Here is a 26253-nt window from a genome sequence, read left to right as displayed (position 1 = left end):
ATCTACTATGCAACAAATGCGTCTCATTTCCTCATTTCCTCATTTCCTCCTTTCCCATCTCTTCTATTATACCTTAGCATAGTGACAGGTACATGTCTACAACTTAAATATAGGCACAACCCCACTCCATTCCCCCCTCGCCCTCTCCTCCCAATACCCATCTTTGCCTGTCTTGAGTTTCCAAGTCACTTCCTCACTGCCACTGCCAGCGGAGCCTTCAGCCGTTGATGAAACGTCGGAAGTATCAACCCTCGAGAACCATCTCGGTTTATATACGGCGCCGATATCTTCTAACTCCTTCCTTCGTTCGCGTTGTTTCTCTTCCAGTTTGGCTTTGAGGTCTTCCGCAGTGTCGACATCGTTGTTCTCTAAAGCACGCTGGTCGGGCCTCAGCCTTGAATCTGTGGGTGGAAGTTTACCCTGTTCAATGGGGGTGGTTTCGTTGAGTGTGGCTGTGAAGATGGGGAATCCATAACGTTTAGAGGCTTGGTCGACTAGCGGGCCTACGGACCAGATTGTCTTGTTTGTGGTTGAACCGTGTTCAGTCAGTTGCAGGGAATTAGTCCATGTGCCCGCTAACCCTAACGGGAGTTCGTTGCCGTGGACATCAAAGGCTTTGACGGCGACTTCTTCGCTTCGTCCTGAGAACATGCCTCCAGCTTTGAAAGTGCTGATTGTCTTTTGGCCCGTTGTTTCGTTTACGACTACCATTTCACCCACTGGTTCGACGTATTTCTCGCCTGCGATGATATTGCGAAGGAAGGAGGTGGCGTTACCCCAGCTGAAGTGGTCACCGCTAGAATGAAGGCTTAGTCGCGTTTTACCGTCTGTGTTGATTTCAGCAGATTTGCCCCAGAATTTCTGCGTGGGTTTTGGTGATTGCGTCAAACTCCAGTCACGGCTGTCGGCTTGATAGGCTAGTTGGACTGGCCTATGAGAGACCTTCTCCACGATCATGCGGAATCCACGGTCTTCGCGGACGAGTTCGAATGTTTCACCAAGCAGAGGGTTGAAAGGTTTGCGGACGGCGCGGTCTTTGACGCGGTTTGTGGACAGGCTGGAGAGCGCAAAGGCTGTTACATAGACAAGTCGTTCGAGGCCGTCGATGGCACTGGCCGCTTTGTCAAGCAAGGGTGAATACTCCATGCATTCTGCTGCTCTCTGTAACAAGGATAAAGGCTCATTGGCAGTCACGGGCATGGAGACTGCTGACAAGTCTTTTCCAACGTTCTTGCGCAAAAATCCTATAAGACTTGGTGGTGGTACTGTTGGAGCGGGAATGATCTTCCGTCTTTGTACGCTGTCTATAGGTAGAGGAGCCAATGATTTTGGTTTGGCCGGGAACAATATTGCAGAGCTTTCCTTGCGAATTCCCTTCCGCATATAAGCGCTCCGAGTGTCGCCTTCACTACAAGATGAAAGCGCATCATCATCAACATCCTCTGCTTCATCTTCGTTCTCCGCCTCGATGTCGCTATCATGTTGAATCGTGAGGAGAGGGGATGTCGGGCCGGCTTCGGCATCGAAGAATTCTTGTGATCCTTCAGAGTCTATGCTAACACGTGAACTGGTTGCCAGAATCTTGGGGTTTCGTCTTTCTTTGCTCTCTGCAATCAGATTGGTGAATTCTATAACAGTCTTGTCGAGATCGCGAAGAATAGCCATAAGATTTTCATGAATATCTTCATCTCCGTCTGTATGATGGCTGATAACGCTCCTGGGTTTGCGATCCTCTGTAACGGTGATCGGGAATGCGTCACTCGACGGGCTAGGCATAGCCAAGTGTGTTGTACCATTCAGCTGTCGCTTAGAACCACTTCCAGGAGTATTGCCGCTAGTTTTGCGCCTCCAGAAAGGCCGTTTCTGTTGAATATCACCAAAATAATCTTCTCCATTCACAGGGGATCCATCGGCCGGGCTACCTTGAAACTGTGGGTTATGCGATTCTCGTCGTTCTGATGCTACTATAGGCCCAGAAGATGCAGAAGAACTGAAATATTTGGGGTCGGTATCCTTTGCCAACCGACGCACCGCATCCCTGGAACCTGAAACTTTGCTAACCAGACGTTCTATTTGTTCCCATTCCTGATCCTCGGCGGGATTTGGTAGAGTGCGCGAAGTTGAAATCCCGGGTACCTGTAACGTTGGCGTTGCGGGTCTTGTTGCTTTGTCCTCTTTGCTTTGTTTCGACGCTCTTTCCAACGCAGCTCGCCAGGCAGCGAAATCCGACTGATTGATAGCGCGTAGATGCCAGATCTCAGCTCCAGAGTCAATGGAGATTTCTCGTCGGTCAGCGTTGGCTGCCACGGCGGCCAAGCTGAGCGGGATCGCGCCGCGGAGCGCCGAGGAGTTGCGGTCGTGGTAATACGACAGTGTGGACGACGTATAATCAAGCGAGAAAAACCGACGGGCCCAGCCCTGGTGTCGCTTTCGGCGTCGCTTTTGCAATATTCCTGTATGCACCAAACCCGACGCGCCATTGACGGATGACACGCTGTTGCTATATGGACGTTGTTTGATTGATTTGCCGCCAGACATGGAACGACCTCCTTTCGTGATTGGACGCGGGTTATCAATCGATGTATTTGAACTGTTTGTAGGTCGTAATCTGGGCGAGACGCGATTCCCGGGTGCTCCCATATTGTTTACGGTTCCCAACGCGTGCGGCGGATGAACTTGATGGGCGGACTGCGGTGGCGTGGCAGTAGGATATGTCATGAGGACAAACGTCGCCATTTTCCCGGTTGTTTTGGAAAAAGTATTATCGAAGACCAACGCATAATTCCCGCCTTCATTCAAGGGCACGTCATACGTTCCCTGGGAGATCTTGTCGGCTTCGCATTTTCCTACCCATTGTGTTGGCTTCAACCCGGCGCCACGGAGCTTTTCGATCACGGCGGAGGCGGGCGGACTGTCGGACGATAAATCTAAGACGCTTTGGGAATCGGGGTTTATCGTTGTCGTCGTAGCGGATGAGTTGGAGGGAGTTGACTGGCCGAGATGTTTGAAGATGCCGAAGTTGATGGATCTCTTGTGTGGTTGGATACTCCAGGAGATTGTGTGGTCACCTTTGACATTGACCCATCGCACGAGGTAGGACTATTTTAAAAGTGTTTAACAATTGCATAGCTCTCTTTGTTATCCAGGCTGCGCGATTCAGAATTTACCTTGCTGTGAATCTCCAGCTCTTCCATTCCCGCCATGCTGAACAAATCCCCCGTCGTCAGACAGGTTGGCGGGAGATCAAGCTAGTTATCAGTTTTTCTTCAAGTGATACGTAAATCGACATAAATTCCAATGATGGCAGCATTGACATAGTAGAACAGAAAGAAAGAAACCGACGTGGAAGCTGAGAAAGCTTTCAGCTGGTATGTTTTGACCAAGTTGCAACAACGGGGATGACGGAGGCAGACTTCCTACGGCTGACCCGGAGCCGCGCGGAGTTTAGCTCTTCTTTTTTTGCCCAATCGCTTTCTCTCTTCTCTTTTGTGCTGACTTTTTCTTGCCATCTAACTAACTTATTTCTTTGGTATTATACGTAGTATGATTTCTAATATATTAACTTATTCAGGAAATTCTTACTGACGCTATCTCTGGAACGTGTGAAACCGAGGCGCGAGTCCTATTGGTAAAAGGCACAGGCACAAGAGGCACCGTACCGGTACACGAGGCATAGGTACCGAGGCCCCATCTTACCTAACTATTATGAGCGACGATCTTATTAATCAGCACTCAGATTTCGAGACTTGAGGGAAACGCCATCATCTGTTGTTACATTCAAATAGCATCTAAATGACTCCCGCCTGATGACCAGACCGCCGCGTGATGGCAGACATCATGATCATTCGACCACTGCTGCCGTCATGGCTGAACACGTTCCTGATTGCGGCCCATTTATGGCCCTCTACAAACTCTATACCAATACAAGACTAGGCAGATGCTTAAAGTCAATAAAGGGGAACGGACCCTGACTGTCGAAGTCATAGCACATGTCTTGACCAGACCATAAGCATTCCCAACATATAAAATGAGGCTAGATGTCTAGGTACATCAGTCTATCCCATCGCTGACACCGAACCTCCGGATCAGTTCAAGTGTTTTTGACTCGGGCTGGGACAGTGCGGCGATTTACGCCATTTGGCATTTTACACTATATTCTATCGAGTACGCGTGCGCAGTTCTTGAACATTGCAAGAATCTAACTGCTCCTACAAGTACAAGGGGTTCGTGTACGGAGTACAGATACTTCCGCATTGGGAAGGTCATACCTAATCGGGTATATCCTGGAAATTGGTAACGCACACTTTTCGCTAGTATACGCAGCCTGGATACAGCCACCTGGATGAGAGTTTAGAGACAAACCCTGATTGATTCTCTAATGGCTAGGGGTTTCATGTTATTCAGGGACATTACATTATTAGACATGTAGATCCGTCCCACATTTATACATGTATATGGCGGCAGGGTTGGTGGTAACAGTACCAAAACTCTGGATGAACCCTGGAAGAGGGAGACAGAATCCGGCAATGAAACCGGCGACGCCGGTCCAATTCACGCCATAAGTGTAGCAGTACCGACCAGACCTGGACGTGGTGAACATCTCGCTGATGTGCAGGTTGCCGCGGCGGATGAGGAAGTAGTCGACCGTCATGATGGAGACGAGACTGCCCTGGGAAAACGGAGTAACCGCTAAGAAAGCTCAGGAAGCCATTTGCAGAGGAGACGATGCGCCTATCAGAATTAGCATCCAGTTTTCACAAATGAAGGCAAGCTGGAAAAGGGAGGGGATATACCAAGGCACAATCACGAACGCAAGAATCAAACAAATAAACTGGCCCCGAATGATATTCACATACTTCGGTGCAAGACAGATCACATCTGCAGCAAAGGGCAAGGTACCCATCGTCGCAAACGCGAATGAAGCCGAAGCGAAAAACACACCGGCACGGTGTCTGGAGGTATAGGAATGATCTAGAATCCCGTTCAGGAGATCGTAAGGGTTCCAGATGGTTTTTCCCCGCATAGTATGCACAGCAGAAGTGGTAATTATTCCAAACGCGGCACAAATTAGTTGTGCAATGGGTAACCCCAGTAATTGACCCTATAGCTGCGCGTTCTTGGTCTTGGAGTATCGCGCAAGATCGGGTACGGTGACCAACAAAGCTGAGTTTCCGCCCATGACGGCATTGAATTGCCCAATAATACCTCAGGCAAAGACTGCAGTTGAAGAAGGTTTTGAAGTTGTTGCTTGTAAGGCGCCCGCGGATACGCCGCCGTTGGCGCTCATGGCCCAGCAGACGACGCCGAGAGCGGCGATGGGGAAGACGACGGCTTTGAGGCTGAAGAGGTGGCGGATCTTGGAGGTGTGGATTAACATGAGCGGGAGAGTGACGACGAAGGCGAGGAGGAAGCCGACCATGACTTGGGTGGTTATGTCTTGGCTCTGTTTTCTGTCAGAAGTGTTTGAATTGAACAAGAGAAAGAAGACTTACAGCCGCAATCGAATTGTGAATCTTCGTTCATCCGGGAAATGGAGAGGGAAAAAAGAAATTGCTGGTGATGAGGGCGGGCATTATGTTTACATTTAAGCCGGTGAATGCCAGGGGCCAGGCTAAGTATGAGTTTGCTGGTTGATTCATTACATATATAGATAGGGAGATGACTGTATATATGGATGAACGGTGATTTATAATTGCTGATAAATAAACATGACTATGCGTGTACGTACGTATGCATGTATATATAGAATCAAAATTAGGTCAAATGCCATCCTCATCCATAAACATCTTTCTTGTCGAATTCCTCATTCTCGCCGCCTTCTTGTATCCTCCCCGATCTATCCTCCGTGAATCCCTCATCATAACCGGCAACGCATCCAAAACGGCCCTATTCCCCTGAAAATAATGCTCCATGAACCCCCCTTGCAGAATCCGACGCAAAGAAGCAAGTCTCAACCATTTCCACCATCGATCAATCTCCATAACCCCTTCGCTACCGATTTTGACTTGTCGTTTACTTCCGTATTGCCGGTTTGTATTTTGGTTGATTGCTTTGCTATATGCCGGTCCTAAGCGTGGGTTTTCGACTGTCGTCAGGATAGAGGCAAAGTTTGTGTGGAGGCTCTTCTTGTCTTTTTTGCTGATTCGTTTACCGCTTACGGTTGCTAAAGAGGCGAGGATTTGTTCGAGATGGTATTTGTCGTGGTATGCTGGATATCGTTCTATGAGCTTTGGTCCGCCGCTGGCGGATGAGTCTCCACCCTCGCCCTCCTCATCCAGTTCGTCTTCGTCGATTTCGTCTTCTTCTTCTTGAGGTGTATAGCTCTTCTCATAGAGCAAAGCGATATTCTCACCAGCAGCAATCTGGACATTCGAGTCTACGCTGGCTAGCTGCTCGATCAGAATTTCGACTACTTCCTCACTGTCAGCTTCCAGATCTTCAACATCTGTGGCTAGAAACCCCCATTGCTGCAAGGCTGCTGTGACGACTCCGTAATCAGCTGACGCCTCGATCGATTGACCATCCGATGTAATAATATCCAGTAACATATTCATTTGATCCATTTTCGCGTCTTCGCTCGTTCCGCCAAAATATGCGCATGTCCCGAGACAATTAATCGCAGCAACTTTAATCAGCCCCGACGTCGAATCGCGAATCGTCTTCGTCAACAAGGACTCCACCGCATCGTAAATGGTATCATCATAGGCTGTCACTGCCAAAAACTCCAACGCCTTGAGCGCAAGAACCGACTCGCGTACGCTACCCTCATATTTTATACTGCGCAAGAACGCAGCGAGCAGGTCCTGGATGCTGCCTCTGATTTCTTCCTCGACGTAGTGGAATTTGGCTAGTCGACAGAATGCCGACAGCGACTCTTCGCGGCCTTGGACGCTGCTTCGTTTGCGGTCCAGAATATCCTGCATGCAGTCTGCTAGTTCTTCGGGCCAGTCGACATTATCGGACTCGGGGTTATCTGCCAAGTCATCTAATGACCCTGTACTGCTCCATGAATTAGTATACCCAATATCTTATGGTGGTGGTTTGTGGTAAAGGTAAAAAAGGCTTCGGTGACATCATCCCGAAAGCCAGCCACCATCACAAAAAAAGTAAAATATCATAGTGCTCTACAGATGGAGCAGCTTACCTCCACGTCTCAGTCTCATCACTCAAATTACCTTCATCCTCATCATCAGAGGGATACCGACTCGCAGCGCGCGACGACTGGCGCGAATTCTGGCGCGATGTCTGCGCAGAGGCAACTCTAGAAGTGGAGCGGGAAGCTTCTCGGGAAGCTGCCTTGCGGGAAACCGTCTTGCGGCTTTCGAGGAGGGCTTGACGGCGGAGGTCGTGCATTTTGAGTATTTCGCTTTTATAATCAAATAGAAAAAAAGATGAAGATGGGATAGAGTAGGCAGATCTCTGATGTATTGCCTCGGCGGGGAATACTTGTAATGTAGTATATAATAGTATGTACGGTATGTGACTTATCGATAAGCCGTACGTATGGGTATGGTATGATGCGTTGGCAATGTAGCTCCTAAGTAGTTAACCTATAGGAACAGTGAGATGGTAGCAGACAAAATGAGAGAAGATATAATGAGCCTCGTGCATATCTGCGATAATCCAAACAGAGAAAAAAAGACAGGGGGTTGAAGAGGTCGAGAGAGAGAGGGAGAGAGAGTGAGGTCAAAATAAAAAGAAGAAATGAGGGAACGGCAAAAAGGCGGGGGGGACGGGGTTAGGTAATCAGACCGCCTTCCACGTCACGCTGCCTGGACACCTGCGCAGCCATGTCTCTTTCTTCCTGTCGAGGTGCTTTACATTTACTGAAGCATAAAGTAAAAAACATCGAATATGCTTGTGCCCTTGTCATTTCCTATGCCTATAAAAAAAACCCCTAACTCCGTCAACCATTGTATCCCATACAAGCTGGCTGGTGATATGTATAACTCCCACAGTAGCAATAGAACACCCAGAGTAAGCAATCAGTGTGTAAAAACAAAACAAAACAAATAAGCAAACAAACGAACAGTTCGTCCTCATGAGTAGCAAATTCCCAAACAGAAAGGAAGTCATTAAGGAACGACTTGACCATTTTGAGCTGGCGCAGGGGCAAGCTGCGGTCCTGGTGCTGATGTAGACACAGCCGGCGCAGGGGCCAATCCAGTTATACTGGTCGTACTCGCTGCAGTCGCTGCAGGCGCTGTAGTCGAGGCAGGGGCTTTGCTGCCACTCTTAGAAGATGCATTGGCAGAACCGCCAGCGCTACCACCGCCTCGGCCGGTTCCGCTTTTCGAAGTGCCCGTGGTGCGCGCGTCAGACTTATCATCGCCTTGCTGCTTGGCCTTGTTGGTTCGCGGTTTCCGAGCCGTGTTGCCTCCACGAGAACCGGGCCCACGAAGGGGAAGCCCAGTTTCAGCGGACACAGGTACATTGGACGTAATAGGAACATGCGCATGCCCTCCACGCGTTCGTGCGCCGCCGCGACCACGACCGCCGCGACCGCGTTTGATAGTACCATCGGCCCTAAAAGTTTGTTAGCAAATACTTGATTAGATCAGAAGATACAATCGGCAGAGTACACACCTTTCAACTTGAACCTTTTCGCCCTCCGCTATCAGCGGTCCACTGTAGACAAAGAATCCGTCTTTACTGGCAGCCGCCTGCTCTTGCCAGACCAACTCGCTATCATCCACAAATGGATCGTCGCGGTCATATTCCTCAATCTTCTTCTTGCGGCGTTTTTTCTTTCCATCCGAAGGCTCCTCCGGTGCAGTCAGTCCAACTCCGCCCATAGAAATATCACCATCAGGGTCACTATCCCGATCGATATCCACACTTAGATCCTCCTCAGCGCTCTCGCGTGCAGATCCGCTCTTTTCGTTGTTTTCCAAGGCTGCACTTGCTGCTGCGACACGCGCTAGTCGCTCCTTTTGTGCGGCGATACGTGGATGCAGCGCTGCGAATCCGTACTTCTCCTCTGCTAAACGAGCAAAGCTGATAATCTTATTACTGTCACGTGAAAGAGGCACATGAAGAATGATGTTAGGTGCTGTTTTCGACGCTGCCGACGAGCTGTCATCAACTCCAAACAGGGCCCCGGTAATCAGGCCAGAACCCTGAGGAAGTGGTGGAGGCACGGCATCTTTGGCAGCACGAGCTGGCTTAGGCGATGGAGCACTAGAAGGAGTTGCGGTTGGTGTGCCTTTGTCTTTCTTGGCGGTCTTTACAGGTTTTGTAGGCGCCGGTGCAGGAGCTGTAGATGCAGGTGTAGTCTCGGGTGCGGGTATAGGTGCAGAAACTGGAGCTGGCGCCGTGACAGGAGCAGGCTCAGAGTCTATTTCCATCGCAACCGGTTGTTGAAGCAGACTGATTTTCTCAGCTGGCTTCTCTGGCTGGGGTGGCGATGCAACAGACGGCTGATCTTGTCGAGGGGTAGGATACTGGTTTTGCTCCGCGACGGACTGGGGTGGTTGCGGAGGTAATTGCTGAGTAGAAAAGCGTGGAGGTTGCGGTGGTGGTGGTGGTGGTGGACTAGGGTTGGTGATTTGTGAAAGCGTGGGCGCTTGCTTTGAAGGGCTTTGTCCATAATGATGCGCGGGTGGCGCTGCATTTGACCCATAAGAAGGGTAGCCCTGCGTATGATTCGGATAACCAGAGTGTTGCTGTGGAGGTAATTGCTGTTGCACTGGTACCGGGGGCGCAGGTGGATCGATAATGCTAGAAATAGCAGGAGATGCACTCGCTCTGTAGATGCGTTGCGGTGACATGGAATGCTGTGGAGGACTGAAATGATTCTGCGGCGAAAGCATAGCCGTTCCCATGTGGGACGACGGAGGCTGATGCGAGACTGGAGGTGGAGGAGCTGGGTCGCCAAACGCTGATCGAATAGGATCGTAGTTTCGTCCGCTCGACCGCGGGGGAGAAGCCTGAGGTGCTGGCGGCCCGTGAGTTGGAGTCATATATGAAGGGGTATTATGCGTTGAAAGCATGTTTTCTAAAGAATGCGATCGCGTTAACGACGGAGCGTGCATGGAGGTCGGGGGAGAAGCGACGGAGGAAGAAGACAGAGGTGTTGGCGCGAAGGTCGAGGGACCTGCTGTCTTGACTGGCGATACAGAGGTGGTAGGAATAGTCGAAGCTGGCTGTTGGACAGGCGTTTGAGGTGTTTGTTGAGTCGGGCGTGAGCTTCCTCCGAAAATAATTTCATGATTGCCTGGCTGGGAAGGAGCGACTGGTTGTGCAGGCGCAGCGGTGGGAGCTGATGCTGGTGCTGGTGCTGGTGCAGGCGGGGGGGGAGCTAGGACGGGCGCTTTTTCTTCTGTCTTATTGATCTCGTTCTCGTTCGCATTTGTTTTGCTGTTGTCGATATTGAGACTGCTGTTCTCGTCGTTGTTTGTGTTGTGCTCGAGCTTCGGCTTCTTCCGTGAACTCTGGGGCGTCGTATTCGAGGCATTGGACTTTTCCCTGACGCGCCGTACACTGCGCGGCTTCGTCTCTTTCTTTTCTTCTTTCTTCGCCTCTTTTTCCTTGTCCTTGTCCTTTGCTTTGGATCTGGGTTCTTTGGCTGGCTTTTCCTTTACTGGCTCCTTTTCTTTCTCCTTCTCCTTTTCAGGCTGCTCCTGTTTCTCCTTGTCAAATTGCTCTTTAACCTTACTCTTCGCAGACTTTTTCGGCTTCTTCTCCTTCGGTGTCTCTTTTTCCTTTTCCTTCTCCTTTTCTTTTTCTTTTTCCTTTGGTGTCTCTTTCGGCGTCTCCTTTTCCTTGTCTTGGTCGTCCTTCTTACGGCGCGTGCGACGAGTAGCTGTGGCGGGAGTGCTGGGCTGGCTGTTGGCGGCGGCAGCGGCAGTGGCGGAGGCGCGTCGGGTGCGGGTATCTCTACCTGTGCCAACAGCTGTGCTCTCCTTCTCCTTCTCCTTGTTGTCGTTCGAATTATTCGACGTAGCCTCTACCTCTGCTTGATTCGGGATATTCTCCGGGGGATTCATCTCTGAATTGGGCGCGGTAGACGTTGCTTCTTGCTGTTGTTCGGCTCCCTCCTCCTTTGCGACGCCATTATTCATAGGCGCTTCGTTGGCCATGATGAGAGCTTACTCACTGGATTTCACCAACACCATGCGTAAGCATACACAACAGCGACTCGTTTGCGTGTCGTTTCGGTCGTGTAGAGTAGATGACGGGGAAAAAAATAAAGGGAGAAATAAAATAAATAGAAACAAGATTCAACCAGAATTATCGGATTTAACGAGTCATGAGAGCGAATATAATTGTTGGATAATTCGTAGTGTTGGCAAAATAATCAAAGTACCATGCATGAACCGGGACGCGTACAAGATCGAGTGGTTGCAATAACGGATGTTGGAAATAACGGGAGGTTGGAATAAATAGGCTGATAGAAAGCGGAGAAAATGAATTGAAATGTATCGCGTGCTGACGGGAGACAAGGGAGAATTGCAATGGGGCCGGGTGGTCGTAAAAGAAATCTAAGAAACGGAAGCGGGAGAAAAGAGGGAGAAAAGAAGAGTAGGGTTGTCGAGAAGAAAAGGAAAAGAAAAAGAAAAACGAGAATGAATGCACGAAACAGCTAGAGTCCGGAGTTGATCGAGATTGGGGGTAAGAAGTACGAGGGACTAGAAGGGGGTAAGGTAGTATAGTAGTAGTGAGCGGGCGGTAATTCTTGGATAGATCAACCAAACGATTTGGAAAGAGAAAAGTGGAAAAAAGAACAGAGTCAGGAACTGATGGTATGTTAGGGCCCGAAATGAGAGCGAAAAGAACACCAATCAAAGCTCCGAGGCGACTCGTGTTGGCCCTCGGAGGAGTCGATGAATTGATGGAAGCTGAAACGCCGGTCAGAGGGATGTGCAAGGAGAAGAGGAAGAAGAAGAAAAAGAAAAAGAGGGAGAGGAGAGAGAAAAGGACTGAGGAGGGAACTTGGGAAGATACGGCAACCCAGACTCGAGTTCAATCAATGTACGCAGTAGGGGTACATGTATGACGGACCAGGCCAGGCATGCAAAGCTGGCTAACACAGTGACCAAGTGACCAAACAAACAGACTTGGAGCTATGAGCCTATGACTGACGAACCAGAGTTTTGGTAGTAGGCAGTCAACCACGTACAACCTAACATCTAGTTAATGTAGTGTGGAGACACTGGAGACATTGCACGCACGGAGAAGTAAATGATATACTACAGAGTATGGTTAGCTATTTTGGCCGGAGAACTCAACTTGGAACAAAGTTTTTTATCATTATATACTCTTTATGATATTTTAGGAGCATCGCTCTCCCATTCGAGCCTGTATTGACGGCTCTTTTCAAGCTCATCGTCACATCGGGATCGCGTACCTACTAGTTAGTTACTATCTAACCCTAATATCGTGTCTTGGCGTGTTCACGGACCTCTGCGCAACCAACACCGAGGTATATCGATTAGTTGGCGCAGAAAGTTGGTATCGATCTGCAACAGAAACTTGGCTCCGTCAGAATATATTTAATTTCTCAGGTCCATGGGGTCTGGATACAACTAGAGGATGCTCCTTTCCGTGTTCCTCGATCAATATTCTTGCCATACTGCCCTTCGCAACATCGGCGCGGAGCCGATGCAAGTCTAAGTTAATACCAATGTATCGGATAGCTTATAGTAGACCTGTTTTTTAGAATCCATTTGACGTATCGGACTTGGGAGTTATGAGCCGACTATTTTCGAAGGAATATCCCAACCCCCGGAGGATTTATCAGAACGGACGATCGTCAAGCCACCGGGTGAGTACCAACGACAACCAACTTTATCAAGACGTTGTCATCCGTACACAAGAGTATTTCAAAGAGGTTCTACCGTTGTATTGGGTTTTGAAGTCAGATTCCAGCCGTCTCTGAGCTAGCTATCAGGAAAGCGATGTGACGAGGATATCGACGAGGTAAACTTGGAGTAAATATAGAATCTCAATCGCAATTGGCTTATTGGTTCGACATGGCCCGTGCATCGTCTGTTCTACCTACGCTAATACCTAACAGGAATAGCGTGTCCTGCAAGAGCCCAATTTAGGTTTTTAAGCCGCACCGCGCGGACCGCTGTTTATCCGATGAAATCATTTATTCGGTCATCTCTTAGTTATCTTTTTTAACTCTATCCGTCCGTCCATAACCAACAGCTCATACACTCCCTACACTCTTAAACAACAGTCATAATGGCTATCCCCGGCGAACGCTTCGTCCTCGACCTCTCAGACGATGAACAAGATATCGCCGAACACCCCGTGGCTGCCGCCTCCGCCAGTCTCATGATCGGAGAAATCAAAGAACGAACACCCAAAGCACCTACAGCGCCCACGCTCAAATCAACTACGACGGGTTTTCCGACCTCGAAGAATCGCTTTGGTGGCTCAGCATTCAAACAACGAAGACAGAATATCCCCTCCGCCTCACGCTTTTCCTCCGCTCAACATGCGACAGTATCACAACCCCAACAAACACCTACGGCAGCAAAGTCAAACCCGCCACAAGCCGAGTCGATGGAAGATGAAGAAAAGAGGATAATAGATGAAGAGAATAAGCAGAGAATAGCTGCAATGTCAGAAGAAGAGATTGAGCAGGAAAAGGCAGAGTTGATGGCGAATTTACCGCCTTCATTGATTGAAAGGTTGTTGCGAAGGGCGAATATCGATGAGGATGTCGATGCACCAGTCGCTTCAAATAAAGCAGAAACTACCAGAGAAGAACAACCAGGGAAAAAGAAGAAGACGGAGAAATCGGTGTCTTTTGATATCCCAGACATTCAAGAAACAGACACTTCAAAGACAGTGGATTCGACTACATATTTTGAAGATCGGCCACCCCCCGTCCATCCTTCTGATCTACGGCCAGCCTCCGAGTTCCCCTCCGGACCGATCCATTTCCCTACACCACCACCCCGACAAACCCCCATGCCAAACCTCGACCCAAACTCTCCTTCATTCTACGACGATCTACAAGCCCACTACTTCCCAGACACCCCGCACGACTCTTCAACACTCTCATGGCTCAAACCGCTCGACAAAAGCGCCGACGCATCAGTCGCCGATAGCCTATCTGCATACCACCCTTCAAGTTCAACGACCCAAATCGTCCCCTCGGCTATCCGCTTCTCATTCCGAGGCGAAATGCTTCCACCGTCAACATCCTTGGAGTTGCCCACATCACTCGGTCTGCACCATCATGCCGACGACCCCGAAGCAGCGGGGTACACAATCTCTGAGCTTTCGATATTGAGTCGTTCCACCGTTCCGGCGCAGAGATGCGTTGCTTGGCAAGGCCTGGGGCGGATATTGTTTAGATTGGGTAGCGGGGAGTTTGGGGCCGACGGGGCGGATTTGGTGGACGGGTTGTGGAAGGTAATTGAGCGTGAAGGTGTTGTGACACGGATGTTGGAAGAGGCGGAGGGTGGACCTCAGCATACTGAACAAGCGGGTGACAGTGAAGGGACGGAGAATGCTGCGGTAAGATCGAATATTGGGCGACATGCTAGTGCAAAAGCATGGGCTGTGGAAGGGATATGGTTATGGCAAAAGGGGGGAGGGAAGCGAGGTATTGCTATGACTGATAGTACATAGATACAACTATTGAAAGCTCTCTATAAGCTACTGACTGATACCTGTGAGAAATTCAGCTCGGTCATATTGAACTTTCGTGCTGCCCACAAATCGGTGTTCGATATGGTCAAACATCGGATGAAATATATAATCCTGTAACAGGCGTCCTACATACGTAAGGGAGGGCTTGCCATAGTTGGCCTTCATTTCCCCAGCTTCGCCAAAATGGATGTCTTTGATGATTTCTTTGATCGTGGCTTCGGTTTGCTCTGGAGGCATGGATCTTTTAGATTATATTCTGCCGGATGGTGTTGGGCTGTCTTCCATGCCCGGTCAGAGTTCTTTATATCCTGAGATAAATATTAAATTATCTAAATATAGATTCAATAGTTTTCTCGAACATTATCACATGACTCAGTGCCTAGTGACTCACTAACGCGCGAACCCTAGTAAGTATTTCTCACCATCTGCGCAGCCCTTTCCGCTAGGTACCTAGACGAAACGTACAAAAAGATTTTACTTTAAGGCGTCAAAGATACATTTTCCAAAAGATGTCGGGGACAACAACTTTCACCGGGGAGTTGTTCAATCGTGGCATCTTCGAGTCTCTCTTGAAACGTCACCTATTCTTTACTGAGGCGTTTGAGATCTATCTATCGGAGCTCTGGAAGCCTGCATGGTGACAGCAGAGGTTTGTATGACTATGGGCCACCTGGATCTGTGCTACAAAACAACATTGTCGACGCTTGGAGGCGGCATTTCGTTCTAGAGGACATGCTCGAAGTCGACTGTACCATTTTGACGCCCGAAGAAGTCTTCAAGACGAGTGGACAGACATGTCGATAAATCCGAGGATTGGATGTGTAAAGACTCGAAAACGGGAGATTTTCTTCGAGCCGACCACCTGCTTGAAAATGTCCTTGAGGCCAGGCTGAAAGGTGACAAGGCTGCTAGAGGTGTTACTATTGACGCTAAAGAAGATGACGCCAAAGTAGACGCCAAAAAGCAAAAGAGGAAGGCCAAAGACATCAAAGCAGTTCAACTTTCTGACAGTGAGGTACAAGAGTATGAAGAAATTTTAGCCAAAGTAAGTCTCTTCATCTATTCTTTGTCTTCTCCAATCTCATGAAAGCTACTTATACCTATATCTTGGCAGATTGATAATTACAATGGGGTTGAACTAGGTGAATTGATCGAGAGATTAGACATCCGTAATCCCGATGGAAACAACAAAGTCCTCCCCCCTACGCCATTCAACCTCATGTTCAAGACTACGCTGGGTCCAAGCAGCGTCTCTCCCGGTTATCTGAGACCCGAAACAGCCCAAGGCCAGTTTCTAAACTTTAAAAAGCTCCTCGAATACAACCAAAATACGATGCCCTTTGCATCGGCCTCCGTTGGTAAATCATTCAGAAATGAGATCTCCCCACGGTCAGGTCTGCTTCGTGTACGAGAGTTTCTGATGGCCGAGATTGAGCATTTCGTGGATCCTGAAGGTGGCAAAAAGCACCACAGATTCGATGAAATCAAAGACCTCCGGTTGAATTTTCTTGACCGAGATACACAGCTATCAGGAAAAACTAGGGTACAAAACATCTCAATCGAGGCAGTGAGTAAGAAGCTGGTGGATAACGAGACCTTGGGGGTATTTCCTTGGAAGAATCTATCTTTTCTTGCTTCGCATTGGTGTTGATCCTAGTAAGCTTCGATTTCGACAACACATGGCGAATGAAATGGCACATTATGCCGCCGATTGCTGGGATGCGGAACTCCTAACCTCGTACGGATGGATTGAGTGTGTTGGATGCGCAGATCGTAGCGCCTACGATCTCACTGTACATTCAAAGAAGACGGGGGAACCTCTGATCGTTCGCGAGCCGAGGTCAGAGCCATTGAGGATAGAAGAATGACAAATTGATATCAATAAGGCGAAATTTGGGCCAACATTCCGTAAATATGCAAAAGCTGTGGAATAAGCCTTGCTTGCACTGGGACAAGCAGAGCGTGAAGTATTTTCAACGGCCCTACAACAAAACTCTCATATCACTATTGAGGTTCCCGGGGTGGTACCTTATGGAAAAGTTGATGTTCCTCGGGAGCTTGTCAAGTTTGAAAAGCGGACAGTCGTGCAAAATGTCCGTGAATACACTCCTAATGTCATCGAGCCATCTTTTGATATTGGGCGGATTGTTTATAGTCTTTTGGAGCACGTTTATTGGCATCGTTCCAGGCGATGTCGCGCGTGGAGTATGCTCTTCAATTTTTTTTCACCCTCTCGTTTGTCACACAACACATATGCTAACTTAATTACGTCTAAGGTTCTATCGTTGCCTCTATTAGTCGCATCTACCAAAGTCTTGATTGTGCCTTTATCGAACCTACCTACCTTTGTCCCTATCATTCGAAAGATATCACAGAATCTGCGACGGTTAGGAATCTCGTGCCGCGTTGATGATTCTGGTGCTAGTATTGGCAAACGTTATGCTCGCAACGACGAGCTTGGAATTCCGCTTGGAATAACGATTGATTTCGACACAGTCAAGGACGACTCGATTAAGCTGCGGGAGAGAGACAGTACTAGGCAAGTACGTGCTTCAATAGATGAAATCATCGCGTCTATTAAAAGCCTAGTTGATAATGCGGAAACTTGGGATGATGTCTTCAAGAGACTTCCAGAGTTTCTTAGCCAAGTTGGGAATGACTAGGAAAACCACTTTATCGAAATTCAGAAAGAAAGTAGTAAGTGTCCAGACATCTAGAGGGGCACAGATAGAGTTAGGCCCATCCAAGAAACACTCAAAGATATAGAAATATAGTCAAAAAATACTTTGAGACGGATCATTTAGACGATTCAGCGACGGTCATCTGGTAAAAGAGACTATTATGTTTATTTGTCATTATGCAACAATCTTCTTCTTCTTCGTAGCTTTGATGTTACAATTCAGTCTTTTCTATAACGTAGAGTGTTCGAAGTATCATCGAAAATTGTGGCTTGCATAGTATTTGGGGTATTAGAAGTAGAATGCGAGAATGTCCGGGAATGTCCGCGAAATGGAACTCAACAGGAATGGAATGGTGATGACGACAGCGATATATCCTAGGTAGATAAATGTAGGTACACAGAAAGAGATAAATCAGGTTTTCAGATCTGAGTATATTGTGCGTCGTTTTTCATTGGTACAACAGGGGCATGCGCGGATATTGCGGTCAGGAAGTACGAACAAGGCAAATGGGCCGCGTATGTCTTACTTCCATGACCTTATTTAGTGTACCTAGACTTCCACTTAAATTGCTTGTTGAATCTAGGTCAAATCTAAAGTAGCCCACGTGATTGTATGTACCTATGTGCTCAGACTGATACCTGATGACCTTTGCAAGACACGTATGTATGCTGATTAATGGCTTGCTGACTGGCTTGATGGCTGGCTACTGGATATTGATATAGCATAGATACGTGCTGTAGGTACGTACTACCTCGGCGCTCTTCGTACATATCATAGATGGGTGGAGGCGGGTTTTAGTTCTAGATGTTTCGTTGAAAAGAAAGGAAAAAATGTTCGATTTCAGGCACATTATTTCTTTGAGCAAACCTATATCTTGATTCTTGAAGGCTCGTATTTCGATTTTCTAATTCGTATACTTCAGGTTCATCTTCTACAAAGGAGTCTTTTTTTAAGCCACTTGGCACAAGTCCTCAGAACAAGATTTCCATGTATAGATTCCCAGTTCTACGCAAGCACGCACAGACATCCCTCCAGAGAGGAGGGCCAAAATGGTAAAGAATCAAAGTCCAACATGAAACGTCAGATATACGCGGTATAACCGCCTCGGTTGCCCAAGTTCTCAAGATGGCGACGTGCATAATCCTCTAAATTGAATTTATGGGCCAGGAGATAGATATGGATGGATGGATGGATGATAGTAGCGTATCAGATATGAAAAATATTACGAAGTACTAGTAAAGTACAGTAGATAGGCACTGGCATTATACCAGTAAGGTCAGACTTTAGTCAGTATGTGCATAGACTTTACTAGTACGCATGTAACGGGCCGTGTGTCTATTGATTCCCGTTCTATTGGGACTGGGACCCATAGTGCTATGTACTACGGAGTAAGTCAATCGGCCAGTAGTTTACTGCTTAGTCCTAAAATGTAGTCTTGTTATATCATAAGCTACCAGTACCTAGTGGTTAGCTAAGTCTGTGTCTACCGGCCCGATAGCATAGTTAAGTATGACCGAGGGCCTCATTCAACCTTTTTTCCCTCATTTTTCCGCATTTATGTCTTCATCTTCATGCCAAGTTCTCTTGTGTTCCTTCTCAGGACCGAGCTCATCGTGATCGTGAAATGGCGTTAAGTGAGAAGCTTGATTGGCAACGCTGGGCTCGGGCTTGCAGCAATTAGGGCTATGCAGGGAGCCCCAACGGGTAAGTCTTGAGGCGGGACGGTTATATCTGTGCGCTCTCGTGCCGAACCTTCATTCCATTCATACAACAATACTGTATAAGTCAAAGTCTTGAATTCAAGATACTTTGAACTAATCCCACGTTCTCGGGAAACATTAACTCTCTGATGGCGCTAACTTACTCAAGCCCCTCCATTCACCTAGGCAATGAGTCCAATCCCGACTTATCTAAGTTAAATGACGTATCGCGCCTGGTGGCTAATAACGATATGGTCTCATACACCGCTGGGCATATACTTTTGGGCCTGACTACGTATGCTAAGTAATAGATCCACTGTGATGGATATGTGTCAATCAAGGCATAATTAGCGACACCTGACTCTTGCCCATCGTATCAAATGTCTATCCGAGCCATCAGGTTTCGAGGCGTTAAACTCATCTATATTGACCCATAATCAACTATCATTATCTAGGTATACAGTCCGGCCAGAAGCCCCTCTTTGGTTTCGGCCCCTCGGCAAGCTAGGAATTGGATCGTATGGACCACTTTACAGTATGTGTATGTACAACGGCATCTGTTAAAATGTCTCACCAAGACTGTACTACTGTTGATTTGTATTTCTATGCCATGAAGATGGCTCGGAAAAGGCGAGAAAGTGACTTGCGGCCGCTGAACCCGCCAAAGTGTTGGTTTCCTTGTTCGGAAAATTTTTCTTTTTACTGGATTCGGAAGTACCCCTCGGATGATGTGTTGGTCAGAGTCTGCCCCCCCCCCCTCATCAGTAAGACATTCTTTGTTCTTGAAACCAACCTAGAATATTCTCAGTATATGTTCCAAATACTATATTACAAACAAAGACTCTGATAAAAAAATTTAGCGACATGACTCATGTCATTTTTGCCGCGGGTTCAATACTGACGTATACGCAGTATAGCTACGGAGATAACCATCAATCCACAATAAACCAGCCAATTGACTGGCCTAACATTTGCTTTTGCTTTCAAAGGAGGCTGAGTATGGCATGGCAAATTCCTTGTATATATCTGACATCCTGCCCTTTAGTATGTGCTTCTCTTGTGGGCACCAATCAATCCGGTAAGCTAGCAGTTTCGGTGCACCTGACAGAGTTTTGGCGATTTATTGGCAACGGTAAAGAAAGATCGTTCTTCTTCTGTTCTAGTAGCCTTTTTTGGGGGCCAATTTTCCCGTAGCTATGGCCTTGAAGCTCTTTTTTCCGTCTGGCATTGTCCGCTAGTCCAGCAGATATGCCTTCTTCCCTGTAAGATACATAGATAGATCTCAATGCACGGTTCGGGTTTTCCGGGAAAATCCCCATGCGGCGTTAGCATGGTCGTTCGATGCTCGTGGGATGCCTCGTGAAATGTATAGGCTTCCTCGTTATTTGTCAATTTACCCTAATTGATAGATGACTGATCCCAAAAGAAGGTTGACATGGTATTAGGTACCCATCCATAGCCGACGGCTCGGCTCAATCTTGATCAGAAGGTTGTATTTACAGCCACATATACCATTAATCGGCCCAATGAACTGCTCAAGCGTAAAAAGAAACACTAAGGAATACTCCAGCCTCGCTTGACCCCCCCTCTGACTTGTCGCATCCCGGCAATTTGTCGCTACAGAAAGCCAAGTCGCCATCCAACTCGGCGGGATAAAATTTCCACCCCGTGACACCGGTATATCACGTTTCTATAGATTTCTTAGGTGGCTCTTGCTGCATATCCTACTTTCAGTCTCCAGATCACGTATGCGGAGCCAAAAAAAGACACACCATCACACATGACCAGATATGCATGCTGACTGACATATTGTCGGCTTGGGGGTGCATATTCTATTATACGATCCTATCGCTTGGCAGTACGGTACAAGGGTCTCCTCTTTCCTAGCCGTTCTGTTCAGATAGATTTATGGGGTCATCTACGTTATTAACGGAAAAAATGCCGATCTCGCACTGTTTTTCAGTCATAATATCTGAGAGAGACCTGCAAGGATACCGGTATGTAAGTAAATATATTTTTACAATTGCATCTATCAAGTAGAGAGGTATGATAGACGGACCTACATTTCAGCCCTATCATGAACGTTTTTTTAATCAAGTACATACATAAGTGCTCTCGATACTTGCATGCTAGCATACTATTGGAGGACCCTAGGAAAGGGAGGACAATATATTGCATTGATACCAAAGGACTCGGTTATACATCGGCGATAGCGTATCATGAGGACAAACCGTAAATAAGATATTACAACAAATGCCTGAAGTGGGAAGAGCCAGGTAAATCACCATCACATTGATCATCCATTTCCACTTTATTGCAGTAGTGCCGTTTTTTTTTTCTTGGTACTATGCCTAAGCCTAGTGGAATAATGTCATTTTCGACGTCGTTGACAGGTAAACTTACCTAAGGCCACATCAATGGTCTACTAGTATCATGTACCTAAATGTTCAGCTCCATCAATGGCCATGTTTTTTCTGTTCTTTTTGTCACCGGAGGGGAATCAGAGGAAGAAAGCCTTGACTTCAATCTTTGTTTCTTCCTTCCCACTCCTTCAGTGTAGGTCAGAATCTAAGTAGCTTAACTTGACTATTTTATGCTAGTTAAATTAAACTGGAAGTCATTGGCTCATGATACTTTGCTGTTTCTAAGATCCATTCCTCATTAAATTTAAATATTCTGTCCATTCTCTTGAGTTGTACTTATATACTGGACTGGAAGCTATCTTCAAACTTTCTTTTCTTTCTTCTGCTTCCTATCGTATATACCTTCTACTTTTCTTCTCCTTTTAATTTATCTTTCTAGCTATCAAGTCCACCTTAATTATTATTATTTTTTCTCTTTGATTGGTCAGCTGAGATCTGAATAGATATCCACCATGGATCAAGCTGCGATATACATCGCGCAGACAACCACTAGATACCCTCCTCTATCACCCATAGAAGAGAAGAAATTAATACGAAGGATAGACTGGATCCTTGTCCCAATGGTACGTATCGATTTTTCATTTACACCCGAATTGCATCCTCTCTTCCCGACATCATTCACGGCGAGCCAGCCTTCTTGGACCGCCTCAAGCTGAGACTGGTTCTTGATATGACATGCATGATACACACATAGGGCCCTACATATGTAATTAATTAAGCCGCGGCTGATCTGTTTCCACTGAGTTGTTTCTCTTGTGGCCTGCACATGCATCGATTATTCGAGTTTAATCTTCCATGCATGTGGGTAGTCACGAGCAAGCACCAAGACGCAGACCCTTGTCTAGCATGGGTTGCGCTTTAGGGCATTGGCCCCCTCGCAAGTCACTTTCCTTATTATGTCAAAGCGTCCGCACTATTTCATGGCCCTTCCCTGACTAATGGCGCATTACTAACGTTAACTCTTGGCTTTATGTTTTTTATAGCTTCTCTTAACCGCTACGTTGGGTGCGGTAGATAAAGTTGCCATTAGTACTGCAGCTATCTACGGATTGAGAGATGGTATGTTCTTCGTCATTTCACATCATGATTTAAGACAAAAGTTTAACGATTTTGTTAACCAATACCTTGCTATTGCAGATTTACATCTCACTGGTAATCAATACTCATGGGCGGGTTCTATTCTTTACTTCGGGGTCAGTATGGTCAACATCCTTACCATCCGCTTCAAGCCCTAATCACCCTTTCTTCCAACAGTGCGTCTTTGGCATGTGGCCTTCGTCATATGTCCTACAACGAGTCCCATCGGCGAAATATCTAGCTAGCTGCTCATTCGGCTGGTCCATTCTCTCGTTACTGATTCCAGCATCTCGTAACTTTTCACACTTGATGATTTTGAGGTTTTTGATGGGTACTTATTCAATCTTTTTTTTTCTCATTTGCGCATCGTCAAATCTGTACTTATATGCTGATAACCTTAATTTGTAGGCTGTTTGGAAGGCATTATAGTCCCATCTATATCTCTAGTCATCGCAGGCTTCTATAAAAAAGCTGAACAGCCACCTCGTAATGCCGTCGCATTTGCCGCCATCAGTTCCGTTATCAACGGTTTTCTGTCCTGGGCTGTAGGACAAATTCCATCATCAGCGCCTCTGGCAAAATGGCAATATCTGTTTCTTATTACTGGTTTGTTTATCCCTTTTTTTTTTTTTTTTGCGTTGCCAAGTCAACCCCCTACAAGGTCAGTAAGCTAAGAGGCGACGGTCGAATGTATATAGGAACGATTTCTCTTGCATGGTCATTCGTTGCCTTTTTGTACCTTCCAGACACGCCAATGAACGCTTGGTTTTTGAACGAGCGAGAAAAGTACTATATCATTACTCGCCTGGCGGAGAACAAGACTGGCATTGTAAGTAAGACGTGGAAAAGAGAACAAGCAGTAGAGGCCATCATCGACCCAAAGACTTGGATTATCTTTCTCTTCAATATTGCTATTAACGTACCCAATGGAGGTAAATACCTTTCTTCCTTGGTTATAACGTACACTCATACTGATATTTTTCGTAGGCTTGATAACATTCAACGGCATCATCGTTAACAACCTCGGATTTTCCGCCGTCCAGACATCTCTCCTCAACATGCCGACCGGTATTATGTCGACATTATCTGCATTCGGATTCTCATGGCTGGCCGCCAAATGGACTAATCGTCGATGTCTGGTTACCATGATCGCAGCATTTGTCCCGGCAATTGGTGCGATATTGGTGTATGCTCTACCGAGGAAGAACATTGGCGGCCAGATGGTTGGAATTTATCTGGTATGTGATGACGCTCCTCGAGCTAGGGGTTTGGGTTAATGGGGTTTGATCGTACAGCTTTACACATACTTTGGGCCTTATGTATTGGGTAAGTTACCTTTCTCTACTTCCATCTTGACGTGAAATGAATCTGACACGGCAAAGGTATTTCTCTCGGACAGGCCAACACTGCCGGCCATACAAAAAAGAGCGTCCAATATTCCATCATGTACATTGGCTACGCAGTCGGTAAGTTTTCTCTTTTGTCTCAATCTTCATCATCTGCTTAGATTCACAAAGCTCACATCGTCCAAGGCAATCTAATCGGTCCCCAAACTTTCCGCGCAAACCAAGCGCCCGCCTACACAGGTGGTTTTGTCTCTATGCTCATCTGCTACTGCGTGTGTATCGGGCTAATGGGCACATACTGGATTCTCGCGGCGGTTCTCAATGCTAAACGGGAAACTATCGCATCGTCAACTTTACCTTCGGTGATGACAACTCGACCAATACCCACAACGAATCTGTCCAACAGCAACAACAACTATGCATCGGATGTGGATAGTATATCTGAATACGCTTTTGCAGATTTGACGGATTTCGAGCAGTTAGACTTCCGGTATACGACATAGTTCGAAGGTACCTAAATAGGAGGTATGTATGTGTCGAGGCATGTCTGGTATATCTCAGAGCCCTACACAAATCTTTGCACACGAATCAGGACGAATAACGAAGACAGACAAAACGAAGTTGATGAGATCTATTTTTTTCTTTCTTTTCTTTTCTACTTTTGAGCATACTTTTCATATCGTGATTTCGAGAGATGAATTTTGCACTTCCATCATCATCATACGCTATGCATGGCATAAACAAATTTATAGAGCTAGTTCCCATTGGTATTGCATGTTCATCCCATATAGATGATCCTCTTGTTTTCAATATTCTTTTGCATACATGGATTGCATTGTGGTGAGGCTGAGTTTTATGATCAATTTGCAAACGAACTTCTGTTGCTGGAAGAAATAATCGGGTTATGATTAGCTTAGTGATATTTTCTTACTTATATATGGCATCTATTTTATCTTTCCTGTTGCGGCCGAGTCGTTTTTACAGACTTTTGAAGTCTATATAATGTTGCAGCGACTATTTTGACCTGACTTATTTGTTTCCTTGCAGACTACATGTTTTGATTGATTGATTGATTTGTTAGAGCTATTAATACTATTGTACGGTCATGATTTCCCAGAAAGGCGCACCTTGTAATAGGTCATGGTTGTTTATCTGTATTCAATTATGAATTAGCCCTAAGCGGTGGCCTTAAAACGACGGAGTATTTGTGTAGTCAGCAGACTACAATGGTACACCGTTTAACAACACCTTCAACAGTGGCAAGTTCTTTATTTCATCAGCGCGAGCCTTCAATTCATCCACGTCCCAGTTGACCCACACGAACTTGCCCTTGAGAAATTCTGCTTCTCGAGATGCAAGCCACACGAGAAAGTGAGCAGGGAGGTCAACTTCCGATAACAATCAGCAAAAGCCATTCAGACCTTCACAATTCAGGGCGGAGAGAGAAGCGGTAAATAAGCAGATATTTGCTTACCTTCATCAACCCCAAGCCCTGCATGCTCTGTGTTGGCATTGATCTCGGTATCCACAACGCCGGGATGGACGTTGACGATATGTAAATCCGGATTCTCAATCTGCAGGTAGTCGAACATTTTGGTATTCGCAATCTTACTTGCCGCATAGGCCCAGCACCCAGGCATGACACTGATATGTGCAATGCAGGATGAGATGTTGAACACCTTGGCTTTAGACGCCAGCAAAGGAAACATCGCTTGGACCGTGTTGAAAGCGCCAACCATATTCAACTCCAGGCCCTTGCGGTACTCATTCTCGTCATACCCCGCGACTAACCCGGCTGTCTGAAGGATGCCGGCGTTGTGTATGAAGATATCAATCTTTGCTCCGCCAGCCTGCTTGACAGCACTGGCGAAGGCAGTATCAACGGCTGCACGCTGGCTCAAATTGACCCTTTCGAAAATTACCTTTGTTGTCCCATTGGGATTGGCTTTGGAGACTTCTTCGGCAGCGGATTGCAGTCTGTCAAGACGGCGACCGAAGATCGCGATGGCTCCAGCACCAGCGTTTGCGAAGGCAATTGCTGTGGCCTTGCCGATGCCACTGCCACCACCCGTGATGAAAACGACACTCTCAGAGACCTGCAGATCAGAGCGGAGGGGCGAGATCTGGGGGTAAGACCTGTTGTGCCATGTCTTGGTGAAGGATCTAAAGTATTTGTCCCCTGGGTGAAGCTCGGTGTTGCTACTCATATTTGCGTTGGTACTGGTGGAGTTTGAGAATACAATTAAGCGATTTACCAGTATAATATGTATTTACTCGAAGGAGAGAACCTTCCACAACGGACGATGTTTGAGATTACTTATATACGTATACTAACATCCCCTATCCAACTCGCAGCTAAGAGGCCCAGATTCATGCTTTCCAGTAAGAGGGACTCCGTGGAAGCGACGCTTAT

General features: G+C 47.0%; 10 protein-coding genes across 10 annotated transcripts; 4 read left to right on the top strand and 6 right to left on the bottom strand.

Annotated features, from left to right (window-relative positions):
* Window positions 1-96: 96 nt before the first annotated feature.
* On the bottom strand, window positions 97-3203 carry EYB26_009041 (uncharacterized protein; the record flags this gene model as incomplete). The annotated part of the gene is made up of 2 exons (XM_054268292.1): window positions 97-3099; window positions 3168-3203. The coding sequence occupies 2 exons, from the start codon at window positions 3201-3203 to the stop codon at window positions 97-99; spliced, it is 3039 nt and encodes a 1012-aa protein (XP_054124267.1).
* Window positions 3204-4417: 1214 nt separating this feature from the next.
* On the bottom strand, window positions 4418-5023 carry EYB26_009040 (uncharacterized protein; the record flags this gene model as incomplete). Its single annotated transcript, XM_054268291.1, has 3 exons — window positions 4418-4669; window positions 4725-4731; window positions 4794-5023. The coding sequence occupies 3 exons, from the start codon at window positions 5021-5023 to the stop codon at window positions 4418-4420; spliced, it is 489 nt and encodes a 162-aa protein (XP_054124266.1).
* A 183-nt stretch (window positions 5024-5206) lies between these two features.
* Window positions 5207-5523, bottom strand: EYB26_009039 (uncharacterized protein; the record flags this gene model as incomplete). The annotated part of the gene is made up of 2 exons (XM_054268290.1): window positions 5207-5436; window positions 5493-5523. 2 exons carry the CDS (start codon window positions 5521-5523, stop codon window positions 5207-5209), a joined length of 261 nt encoding a protein of 86 aa, XP_054124265.1.
* Window positions 5524-5759: 236 nt separating this feature from the next.
* Window positions 5760-7353, bottom strand: EYB26_009038 (uncharacterized protein; the record flags this gene model as incomplete). The annotated part of the gene is made up of 2 exons (XM_054268289.1): window positions 5760-6999; window positions 7145-7353. The coding sequence occupies 2 exons, from the start codon at window positions 7351-7353 to the stop codon at window positions 5760-5762; spliced, it is 1449 nt and encodes a 482-aa protein (XP_054124264.1).
* A 722-nt stretch (window positions 7354-8075) lies between these two features.
* EYB26_009037 (uncharacterized protein) lies at window positions 8076-11081 on the bottom strand (the record flags this gene model as incomplete). Its single annotated transcript, XM_054268288.1, has 2 exons — window positions 8076-8526; window positions 8587-11081. The coding sequence occupies 2 exons, from the start codon at window positions 11079-11081 to the stop codon at window positions 8076-8078; spliced, it is 2946 nt and encodes a 981-aa protein (XP_054124263.1).
* Window positions 11082-13191: 2110 nt separating this feature from the next.
* Window positions 13192-14592, top strand: EYB26_009036 (uncharacterized protein; the record flags this gene model as incomplete). Its single annotated transcript, XM_054268287.1, has 1 exon — window positions 13192-14592. One exon carries the CDS (start codon window positions 13192-13194, stop codon window positions 14590-14592), a length of 1401 nt encoding a protein of 466 aa, XP_054124262.1.
* An 838-nt stretch (window positions 14593-15430) lies between these two features.
* EYB26_009035 (uncharacterized protein) lies at window positions 15431-16481 on the top strand (the record flags this gene model as incomplete). The annotated part of the gene is made up of 3 exons (XM_054268286.1): window positions 15431-15658; window positions 15728-16216; window positions 16275-16481. 3 exons carry the CDS (start codon window positions 15431-15433, stop codon window positions 16479-16481), a joined length of 924 nt encoding a protein of 307 aa, XP_054124261.1.
* A 223-nt stretch (window positions 16482-16704) lies between these two features.
* Window positions 16705-17276, top strand: EYB26_009034 (uncharacterized protein; the record flags this gene model as incomplete). The annotated part of the gene is made up of 2 exons (XM_054268285.1): window positions 16705-16818; window positions 16890-17276. 2 exons carry the CDS (start codon window positions 16705-16707, stop codon window positions 17274-17276), a joined length of 501 nt encoding a protein of 166 aa, XP_054124260.1.
* A 4593-nt stretch (window positions 17277-21869) lies between these two features.
* On the top strand, window positions 21870-24343 carry EYB26_009033 (uncharacterized protein; the record flags this gene model as incomplete). Its single annotated transcript, XM_054268284.1, has 10 exons — window positions 21870-21980; window positions 22401-22476; window positions 22555-22610; window positions 22672-22825; window positions 22903-23100; window positions 23193-23426; window positions 23482-23732; window positions 23790-23820; window positions 23877-23960; window positions 24027-24343. 10 exons carry the CDS (start codon window positions 21870-21872, stop codon window positions 24341-24343), a joined length of 1512 nt encoding a protein of 503 aa, XP_054124259.1.
* Window positions 24344-25061: 718 nt separating this feature from the next.
* EYB26_009032 (uncharacterized protein) lies at window positions 25062-26047 on the bottom strand (the record flags this gene model as incomplete). The annotated part of the gene is made up of 2 exons (XM_054268283.1): window positions 25062-25228; window positions 25315-26047. The coding sequence occupies 2 exons, from the start codon at window positions 26045-26047 to the stop codon at window positions 25062-25064; spliced, it is 900 nt and encodes a 299-aa protein (XP_054124258.1).
* Window positions 26048-26253: the final 206 nt, after the last annotated feature.

This window comes from Talaromyces marneffei, chromosome 7 (genome assembly GCF_009556855.1).
Source record: "Talaromyces marneffei chromosome 7, complete sequence".
Taxonomy (NCBI): domain Eukaryota; kingdom Fungi; phylum Ascomycota; class Eurotiomycetes; order Eurotiales; family Trichocomaceae; genus Talaromyces; species Talaromyces marneffei.
Note: the sequence above shows the minus strand (reverse complement) of the source record. Positions and strands in the feature narration are given on the sequence as shown.